An 11,163-nucleotide genomic window follows, 5' to 3' on the forward strand; every position below is an offset into this window, starting at 1 on the left:
AAGCCTGTGCCCATTTTCTGCCTTGCCGATGCCATGACACAATGAAGGTAGACTTGTAAAGAAGGGGTTCGTTCATTTTCTTTCTTAATTGAAGCTTTTGACTTCTTTCCCAGTGCGCCTCCCTTCTCTCCATCTGCCTCTAACCCGGGCACGGGACCTGCCAGCTCAGCACATTGACACTCACTACTCTGGCTTTTATTACTGCAGTTGTAAGATCACCTGAGGACCTTTACCAACGAGAAAGAAGCATGAGCTTCTGGCTTTTCTCATTGGGAATGGGGCTGATTTTAGAGTTCAGATTCGAATTCTTTCTGTTTCTTTCCTTCCTTTCATCTTTCCTTTTAGGAGCTTGCCATGTAGCCAAGGCTAGCCTTGAACTCAAAGTCCTCCCTCCTCAGTCTCCTGAGCCCTGGGACTGCAGTCCACCAGTCCCAGCTAATCCTCTCTCAGCCTAGTATCTGGTTCTTAGGAAAAGCACTAGACCTCATCATTTTCTTGGCACAGAAAACAAACTAAAACTCCATGGCTCAGTACGGAATGCAGGAGCCTGGCACTGTGCTATTACCTCTGGTCCTAGTGCTTAAGGAAGGCGAGGCAGGAGAATTGCAGTTCAGAGCCACACTGGACCACCATGCAGATTTTCCAAAAGGAGTAGAGTCATTTGGAGAAGGAAAGATGGGAGACAGTCCCATGCAAACAATCTAACCTGAGTGCTATGGTGCGCAGCAAAATACTGATCCCAAAGAGTGTTTTATGACTGCTACTCCTTCCGACTTTATCTTCTGAGTATTAGAAACCCCGTTATGAACTGGGCATGGTGCCACATGCCTTTAATTGCAGTACTAGGGAGGCAGAGGCAGGCAGGTGTCTGAGTTTGAAGCTAGCCTGGTCTACAGAGGGAGTTCCAGGAGAGCCAGGTCTACACAGAAAAATCCTGTCTTGAGAGACCAAAAAGAAAGAAGAAATGTCATTATAAGAATCATTGCAGGTTAATTACAACTGAGCTTAGGTGAAATTTGTGACTGGTTTTATGCTGCCGTGTTCTCAGCCTTCTTCATTACCAAACTGTATCACTTTATTCCTGCAGATTGATGATCTTACATCAAAACTGGAAACCGCATCTTCAAAATGTCTACATCTGGGTAAAAAAAATCAGGTTCTTCAGCAGGAGTTACTATTGATGAAAACTATACAGAAGAAGTGTCTGAAACTAGAGAAGAACAAAAGGAAATTGGAGCAAGAAGTAGAAAGCCTCAGAAGTCATATGGAGAAGAACATGGTGGAGCGCAGTCAGGTGCAGCAGTATAGGCGGGAGGTCGAAGAGCAAGCGAGGCAGGACTTGGTGGAAAAGTTAAAACAGGTCAACCTCTTCTTGCAGGTTAGTTTCTGTTTCTGTGACGGGCGCAGTTCATCTCACTGCAGATGCGCTCTGGCTGTGCGCATGGTGTGTGTTTGCTCTGCTTTGTTTCCCAGGGTTCTAGAGAGACGAGGACATGTGCGTCCTGTGTTCGTATTCTTCATTATTATAACTCGTGATCTCTCATTAGAGAATCGTTTGACTTTTAAAGCTATTTTGTATAAAACAGATTGCTAGAAGGAAAACAAATTGATGCGTAAAGGATACCAACTCTTGAGTTGTTAAGTCATCTAGTTCCTGCTTTAAACTTGGGAGCTGATTCTACTGTTCCGTGAATTCTCAGATTACTTGTGTATTATCATACAGAACTGGGGATACACTGCAGAGGTACCATACTCAGTTAGCACGCACCAGGCCCTGGATTGGACTCCCAGCACTAAAATAAACAAGAGAAGATGAAGATTGAGTGTTTTGAAGTTCACACCGAATGCAGTTGATGACTGTCAGCACTCGTTCTCACGTGAATGATGATGACCGGTTGTAATCACTCCTAAAGCATATTCTTCCGGTTTGCTGCAGGCACAGGCAGCATCTCAGGAAAACCTGGAGCAGTTGAGAGAGAGCAGTAACGCTTCAGTGCGGAGTCAGATGGAGCTCCGCATTAAAGACCTAGAATCCCAGCTCTCCAGGATGAAAAGTCAGGAAGACTTCGATAAAATAGAACTAGAAAAATACAAGCAGCTCTACCAAGAAGAACTCCGAGTTAGAAAATCGTTGTCAAGTAAACTGAACAAGTAAGTCATGACGTCGGCACTCAGGAAATCAGCTCACTGCTCTGTCTCGCAGCAACATTTTCAGTGAGACTGGGAGACTGGGAAGGCTAACTAGCAACACATGTCTAGAAGGAATGTTGGCAGTGGCCCTCAAATGTTACTTGGGCATAGTTTATATTCTTTTTGTCATTTTTGTCTTAGTTAATATGGTCTGTTGGGCTTCCAGATAGACATTTTTGAAGCCTTATAGTTAAGACAGTTATATTGTTATACAATTGCATATCCACGTTCTTTTAAATAGGAATGTTCACAGACTTGGTTGTGTTTTGTTTTGGGAAGAAGACAACTTTGTCCCAAGGATCGGATACTGCTGATATTCCTCCTTTGGGCACTTTCAGCATTTGATATTTTAGTTTTCTTTGATTGTTGTCTTTAGTGTTTCTGTTAGAGGTTCCTGTGAACAAACTGATTGACAGATTTTCTAGTCTCTGTCGAGTTTACACGGGATGCCGGGAAGTGTTAACGCAGGACAGAAGCAGCAGCCCAGTGCCGCATTCCTGGTGCTCCTCTGAGTTAGTCCTTGGTGTCAGGTGCTCAGTTTATCCTGGGTAATGGGAGCAAATGCGTTAGCGTCTCGTGAGGGAAGTTTCCCCTTCATCTCTTCAGGGAGTGAAAGGTTTCAATTATACACAGGGAAGCCGATCCTCCAGTCATCTCCCAGTTAGCACTTAACAGGGTGTTTCTGACGAGACCCTCAGAATGCCAGGAAGCGGAGCCCTTCCAGAAGGCAGCTGGTACCGGTTTCATCTCAACAGCCGTGTCTCTCTCTCCTACTTTGTTGGAATTACTTGTTAGTTAAATATCCCTCTAGATACAGGGGGGAGGGTCTTGGTCCTGCCTCAAATGATGTGGGAGACTTTATTGACTCCCCATGGGAGGCCTCACCCTCTCTGAAAAGTGGATGGGGAAAGGTGATGAAGGAGGAAAGGGGGAGGGAACAGGGATTGGTATGTAAAATAAAAAAATATTTGCCTGGTGGTAGTGATGGTGGCGCACGCCTTTAATCTCAGCACTCGGGAGACAGAGGCAGGAGGATTCTGTGAGTTCAAGGCCAGCCTGGTCTACAGAGCAGGCGCCAAAACTACAGAGAAAATCTGTCTCAAAAAAAAAAAAAAAAAAAAAAAAAAAAAGAGTCCCTCTAGAAATACCTGCACTTTTTAGAATAATTTAAAACTTGTAATACTCAGTATTTATATTCTGACAGGTTTTCCATGCTAAGTCCCTGTTGAGGTGCAAATGCATATATTCACATGATAGCTTTTTAAACGGCCCTTACTCAGGACTCATCTGGGACCTTGAGACACTAAGCACTGGCCTTTTGTGGACTTCACAGGACTAATGAGAGGCTGGAGGAGACCAGCACTAAACTGCTCCTGGAGGAACAGCAGAGCAGATCACTGCTGAGCTCTCTTAGTACAAGGCCTGTTGTAGAGTGTCCTTGCGTTGGAGGTCTTCATAATAGTTTGGTATTCAACAGAACTCTTATTCCAAGAGAAAACATAGTGATTCCTACCTCAAGCCTACAGCCATCAAATAAAAGAATGGAAATCTACCTGACCAAGGTTAGTATATTTCGTTTTTCCTTTTGGTTTCAAGTTTCTGATAAAATTCTCACTTTTAATTTAATGCATGATCCTGAGTTGTTTTGTTGGCCTGTGCACACTAAAGTCATCGTAACTTTGCTAAAGGAGAAAAGTCACTGAAGTTCCTAGAGCTCTCATTTCAGCTGCTCACTGTTACCTGGTTCAGGGAATGCAGCTAATGTTGGGCCCACGGGGATCACGCAAAGATGGGGACAGACAACCAAATCTAATAAACCAGAAGCAAACTTTATTCCAGGAAAAAATAAAAAATTAAAAAAATAAATCTCCACGGGGCACAAAAAGCTTATCAGCTGACTGAGACCACAGCCAGAGATGGACTTGTAAGGCTGCGGCAAAGGCCAGTTTTCGAACCCTCCCATTTCATAGGAAGAAGCAACAAGCATTAGGCAATAACAAAGGAATTTTTATAATCTTGAGGTGAAACTTAGACACAGATTGCCCTTCTTTGCAACTTCCATTAACAGAGTTTTTCAGTTAAACTAGTGTTTGTATTTAGTCCACTGTTTTCCCTGGCAGGAAAGGGTGTGGGAAAATGCAATCCAAAAAGTCAAAAGTCACGACCGTCCTGTCATTTAAAAGTTAACTCCGCTCACATCAGTTGCTGCTCATGAGTGGCCGGGGATAGCTAAAGGCTGACCCTCAGTTTGCAGAGCCACCCTAAGTTTTCAGAGGCTGCTTCAGCCTTGTAAATAGAGCTATGGGTTGTAAAGCGGAGTTAACCCAGTTAACAGTTAATCCTTAAGCTGTTGAGAAAGCTGCTGACAGCCTGCTCTCATTCTCCGAGGCTTACAACTTTATATTTTTTTTTATTTTTACATTCTTATTTGTGGAATCTACATTTTTATATTCTTATTCTTGGACTCTTCAGCTAAGGCAGTCCATTTCCTTATAAGGAATGCTTACATTAGGTTTTGGAAATTAAATATGGCTGTGACTACAGGTAGAGCTTAAAATGTGACCATACACCTTCTAATGACAGTTTCTCTGCAGTGTCCTGAACCTTCCATTCGAATGACAAGAGAATGGGTAACATTCAAATACCTACATGTGGATATTTATGATTTAAAGGAATCTGATGCAGATACTACTTACTAATTAAATAAATGTGGCATTCCATAAGATTAATTTCTAAGTTAAAAATGTTCCATTTTATTAAACATTGTAAATATTCAACTCATTTCAGATGCACCAGGAGTTGGAAAAAAGTATAAATAGAGAACTTAAAGAAGGTATGTACCGAAATTGATGAATTAAGTTTAGAGTGACTAATTTCTGAAATAAATTATAAATATTTAAATTACATCATTTTTCTTGTTTATTGAATAGATTTTTTAGATTAATCATTGTCTTACACAAAATTAAAGATGTGAAGATATTCCTTTCATGGTTTAATGCAGCAAATGTCTGTTTCTTTTATTTTTGAGAATTTCATATTAAGTACACTGTACTGGCATCATTCCCACCTCCCTCTGCACTCTGACTCCACCCGTGCTCCCCACCGCCTCTCAAGTTCATGGCCTCTTCTTCTGATATATGCAACCTAGAGGCCCAATTAGTGTAGCCTTTATTTGCCTGTGTTTAGAACTAACCACTTAAGAATGAGCTCTCGTCCTTGAAAAAGACTGGTTCCTAGCTCTTCATCAGGGTAGGACTGTCTTAGGGAGGGTTTCTCCTGCTGTGTAAAGACCATGACCAAAGGCAGCTTGGGGAGGAAAGGGGTTTTTTTCATCTTTCACTTCCATTAATGAGGCAAGTCAGGAACCTGGAGTCAGAAACTGAAGCAGAAGCCATGGAGGAAGGCTGATTACTGACTGTCCTTCTTTCTTACACAGTTCAGAGCCACTTGCCCATGGTAGCACCACACACAGTGAGTCAATAATCAAGAAAATGCCCCATAGATTTGCATAGGGCAGTATGATGGGGCATTTTCTCAATTGTACTTCCCTCTTCCCCGATACATTGTGTCAATTTGACCAGGAAAAAAAATAAAACAAGGACAGGGCCTTTGTGGATTTTTCTTCATCCTTGTAGGCATGCCAACTGATGGAGTCTTTGCAGATGTTGTGGAGGTGACCATGTTGTTGGGAGTTTATGGATGCAGCATTGCCGCGTACCGCCCCCGTGTCTGCGTTCGGTGCGCTGGCACCCAGTTTGCGAGATTCGGGCAAGGGGCAGGAGGTTAAAATACACAGACACAGACAGAGAGACAGTAACATGGGTCATCCTTGAATTCCCCAAGAATGCCCCTTTATTGTGTTCAGGGGCAGATTATATAGAGATAGCCACGCCCCAGCCAAACCCACCAGAAACCATTCTCCTGCCATCAGGAACTCCTGAAGGTCTCATGCTCAGAGCAGCTGTAGGCACTCAGATCAGGGGATTAAAAGAAATTCAGGATCTGGGGTTTCACTGCTCCCAACACAGCATCCTTTTCTTGACCAGAGGCCATGTCACAGCGGGTGTCAGGACACTAGGCTCTACCTTCTTCCACCTTCTCTTCCATGATTCCCTGAGCACTGGGAGTAAGAGTTGTGATGGATGTTTTGTCTGGGGATAAGGTACCACATAGTCACTTATTGTTTGCGTTTTGACCAGGTGTGGGTCTATAATAACCTCCTTGTGCTGCACGAGGCATCTTTGATGACAGATGAGAGCTACATGTATCTATGGATATAAGGAGTTAGACGTTTACAAGGCCCTTAAAGACTGTATCTCTTTAATAATGTGGTACTAAAGGGTTCTTCTCTAAGGTCTGTGACCTGTCCAACTGTGCAACTGTTGTGGTTCTCGGGTTTTCCAGCCACGTAGAGATGTTGACAACTTTCCTCCCTTGGCAGCTTACATACTACCTTCCGATACTAAGAGCTGGCCTCAGGTAGGAGCTTTCCGGTCAGATCCGCTTCATTCATCTAGTCCTTTGTCCTCAGTTTTCAGTGTCTTTAGCAATGTGGGCTTACTTCAACCTCCCAAGAGGTAACCAAGGGCTACATCAGTGGTCTGTATTGTTTTGAGAGTCACCTGGACGAACCAACCATTGGCTGACCAACCATTCCAAAGGAAGTTTCTCATGACAGTTACTGGAGTTCTTGTGGGAAGTACTGTCAGCCTTAGTGACATAACTTCCTTTAAGATTTTACACACACACACACACACACACACACTGGTAAATATAAGACAATATGCTATTTTGAGGCTTTATCAATCAACCTTGGCGTTTGTCCCTCTCCTTCTGTATTGACCTTCTTCCTCCTCCCCAGTTGGCGCCCCTCCCCAATATTCCATTTCCCCTGTATCCTGGTGTTCTCCTCTCAACCTTCCCCACACCAACATGTGCTTCCTTTATACTTTCCTGGGTTTAGTACTTTTATGAGATTGGTTTTCTTGACTCTCCAGTATGTGTATATTCTGAATAGTAACCCTCTCTCAGCTACACACTAAAATTCTCTCCTGCTATGCTGGTTTCCTCCTTACTTGATTGTTTCCAGTGCTGTATGGAAGAGGCCCAGTTTGTCAGTTGTTACTAAGCAAACTGAATTCTATTCAGAAAGCCCTTTCCTGTGCGTGTGTATCTTGTCCGGTGCTACCTCTGTTTTCCTCCAGCTGTCAGGTTTTATGTTGAAGTCTTTTACCCATTTGGAGTTGTTGTGCAGGGTGATAGAGACAGGTCTGGTTTCCTCCTTCCATTTGTGGACATCAGTTTCTCGTCACCTTTTGTTAAAGATGTTTTCTTTCCTCCAGTGTATATTTTTGGAATCTTGTCAAATACCAGGCAGCTATAAATATGTGGTCTTATGATTTGGTTCCATTTGCCTTCTGCTGCACTGTGCTGTGCCATGCTGTTTTCAGTACTATGTCTCTGTGATATAATCTGTACGTGGTTGTTGGGAGTGGGCTGTATCATTTCATCTTGTCATTCCTATGCTTGTTACAGTAGCTTTGCACATGATTGTTGAGTAAATGAGTCATCCAGACACTTCGATATTCACAGTAATAGTAAGTGTGCACCTGTGAGCAGTCAAATTTAGTTATGATTGTGCGCTGTAGTCCCACATACACATTGCCAGTTCAGTTTCAACTCTTCTGCAGGCATGGGTTTGACTAACTGGGAAGTCTCTGCTAGACATTTAGATATATAACCCTTTCTTTCCAGCTGCTGCCGAGCTTGAATCTGAGTTCTGCAGAGTTTCTCCCCTGGGATCTGCTACTAAACCAGGTCAAGATCTACTCTCAGAAGCATCGCAAGAATATATAGACATTTTAAAGAAAAAATACACAATCTGCTGAATTTTAAAAAAAGAAGAAAGAAAAGGTATGGCAATAGAAGTGGGACTGTTTGAAAGAAGGACCAGAGGAAGAGAGGACCAGAGAAGATAAAGGGGCATGCACTGTGTGTATCTCAAATGTGAAGTGGGTGTGAGGGCACACAGCTTCAACCCCAGCACTTGAGAAGCAGAGGAAGAGAGGACCGGAGAAGATAAAGGGGCATGCACTGTGTGTGTGTTAATGTGAAGTGGGTGTGAGGGCACACAGCTTCAACCCCAGCACTTGAGAAGCAGAGGCAGGCAGGTCTCCCGAGTTCAAGAGCCACCAGGGCTACAAGTCTCACACAGAGAAAGAAAGTCGTAATGAAACCTACAATTTTGTACAAATAATATATATTATTACATATGGTCTAAAATATAATATATTTATTAGACTTTATATATTTTAATTGTCCTATTAAATGTATGACTTAAAAACAGAAGTGAAGAAAACTTTTTTGTCATGTGTATTAGAAAATTAATATGTTTACATGGGGTTTTTTGGTGGTTTAAGCCGATTTTGCAAGTATTATTAAACCAGTATTACCAAGTTTTACATACAAAAACACCTAAAAGCCTGTTTCTCATTAAGTACTTTGGTGGGATGAAATACCGTCTTTGTGTTGATACTTTTCTGGTTTTACCACTTCGGTCTGCCGCTGCTGTCACCATTGTTAACGTTTTAATGTCTTACAGCCGCGGTATCACCGTCAAACCTGGCTTCAATTTTAAGCCCTGATTTGTAGTTCTTGATCCTTCCCTCCTGTTCTGTTCGTTCATTGCTTGCTCGTCTTTGATGGTCTCCTAAGCAGTCTTAAAATTAGGCAAAAGTTCAAAGAATTGTGCCCACCCCACTCGACCGTTTGAAAGAGCCTTGACTATTTTAGTATTTTTGTAATTAACAGCACCTGAATAACTGTGGTGTCACTTTTGTAATGAGCCTGCTGACACTAATACACCTGCCATTTAATACACCTCAGATTCTTTTCCAGTTTGACGTCTTGACTACAGTGTCCTTTAACAAAAACTGCTAGCACCCTTCAGACTCCTGGATTCCAGTTACTCACATTTCCTAGACTCCTTCAGTCTGGAACATTGCCCAGTCTTTCCTTGCTTTTCATGACCGTAAATCTTCATGGCAGAATTCATGTAATGCCCTTGAATTGAATTTTCTGTTTCATTATGATTAAGTCATGCATTTCTTGGCAAGAGTATTACAGATGAAGTTTTTCTCATTTTATCCTATTATGTCATCTCTAATTTAGACTTTCCCTATAATTATGATGTTGATTTTGATCACTAAAGCAATTATCTGCTGTGTTTTTCCCTATATTTACTTTTGTAATAATTGTTTTGTGGGGAGGTAATTTGTGACTATAAATATCTGTTTCTCATCAAACTTAAAATATATTCAGTTACTAGTATCCATGTGGATTAATGGTTCTTCATTTTACTTAATGAGTTATAAATGGTTGATAACATTTTTAATTATTTTTATATTTTGATAAATAAAAATTTTGAGAATTTCGTAACGTGAGTGCTATATTTCCATCATTTCCACCCTTCCCTCTCTCCCTCCAGCTCCTCCTGTGTCCCTCCCAACTCCCTCTCTAATTCATGGCCTCTTTGTTGTTTTTATATACATATACACATATAGAAATGCACCACACACACACCCTATTGAGTCTAGTTAGTATTCCTTTGTATGTGTGTTCGGGGGCTTGTAAATGTTCAGTTTCGGTAATTGGAGCACCATAGAAATTTTTTAAAGAATAGTACAAAGAAATCTTGGTTATTGCCACTCGTTTCCCAAATGTAAGCATTGTTTTTGTGCTTCCCCTTCTCGTCCTCCTTCAAAATAAATTTTGAAGTTTAAGGGTGTAAAAGAGCATGTTTCCCTTGTGAGTTGCAAACATGACACATTTATTCCTAAGTATGTGTCTTTTAGAAACAAGGAGCTGTCCTACATACCTGTAGTGGAATAATCAGAGTCAGGAATTTCAGCATTTATTTCAATTTTAACAACTATCTCAATAACGTTTTATAGGCAGAAAATTCAAAAAGGAATTTTGTGCCCACCTTCTTTCTGTGCCGGGATTTTGTCTGGCTTGAACTCACAAAGGTCTTGTAGTGGGTTAGAGCAATGGCTATGAATTCACATGTTCAACTGCCCTATTGTGCCCAGAAAACACCTTTTTTTGGTGTTGGCCACCATCTCTGACTTTTAGAGTCTTTCTGCCCCCTCTTCCATGAAGATTGCTGCCCTACTCCACCTCCAGTATTGTCTGCACCTTGACCAACTGAGGGCTTCTCTGCTAATTACTATCTACTGCAGAGAAGCTTCTCTAGTGAGGGCTGAAAGGTTGGGCTCTCCTCTAAGCTCTATGTCTTACCTAGTTGCGGGATTTTGCCCCCTAACAGTGCCAGGTAGGGGTTCTGTCCCATGAAGTCAGCCTTAGATCCCATCAGAAAGTGGTTGGTTACTCACATAACATTTGTGCCAGTATTGCACCAGTGAGCATGTCTTGCCAGGCCAGTCTTTGTAGTTACGCTTCTCTAGTAGAATATGTAGCAGCTTCTAGTCATCAAGGATGAAGCTTGCAGGTAAGCACCAACTTGATTTCCTCGCTTCCAGTGCTTCAAATATGTGCTGTCTTCAGTAACAAGATCATCAAGTTTTTTGTTTTGGTTTTGGTTTTGGTTTGGTTTGGGTTTGGTTTTTTGAGACCGGGTTTTTTTGGAGCCTGCCCTGGAACTAGCTCTTGTAGACCAGAACTAGCTCTTGTAAAACTCACAGAGATCTGCCTGCCTCTGCCTCCCAAGTGCTGGGATTAAAGGCGTGCGCCACCACCGCCCTACGATCTTCAAGTTCTTGAGGACAGCCAAGAGTATTGGCAGAAGCCTGTAATGCTTACCCAGTTGGTCTATGTGACCCATTGGTCAGCAGCTCAAAAAGAGGTAACCCTTACTGGTACTGGAGCTCTTATTTACTAGCATGATTTTAGGTAGCTCTGACATAGTGGGCTTAAGCACGACTTTTTCAAAAGAACTTGAGGTTAGCTACCCCT

At 42.1% G+C, this 11,163-nt stretch overlaps 1 protein-coding gene across 5 annotated transcripts in view; it reads left to right on the forward strand.

Annotated features, from left to right (window-relative positions):
* Positions 1-9,623, forward strand: part of LOC119807015 (ankyrin repeat domain-containing protein 26-like) — a 73,531-nt gene extending 63,908 nt beyond the window's left edge. For all 5 annotated transcript variants that reach the window (XM_038319151.1, XM_038319153.1, XM_038319152.1 and 2 more), the window contains 5 exons: positions 1,088-1,378; positions 1,937-2,151; positions 3,524-3,752; positions 4,978-5,023; positions 7,945-9,623. In XM_038319151.1, coding sequence (XP_038175079.1) covers positions 1,088-1,378; positions 1,937-2,151; positions 3,524-3,752; positions 4,978-5,023; positions 7,945-8,078 — 915 coding nt within the window. In that variant the 3' untranslated portion in view covers positions 8,079-9,623. The remainder of the gene's footprint in view (positions 1-1,087; positions 1,379-1,936; positions 2,152-3,523; positions 3,753-4,977; positions 5,024-7,944) is intronic.
* The last annotated feature ends 1,540 nt before the right edge of the window (positions 9,624-11,163 follow it).

Source organism: Arvicola amphibius, chromosome 2 (assembly GCF_903992535.2).
Source record: "Arvicola amphibius chromosome 2, mArvAmp1.2, whole genome shotgun sequence".
NCBI lineage: Eukaryota > Metazoa > Chordata > Mammalia > Rodentia > Cricetidae > Arvicola > Arvicola amphibius.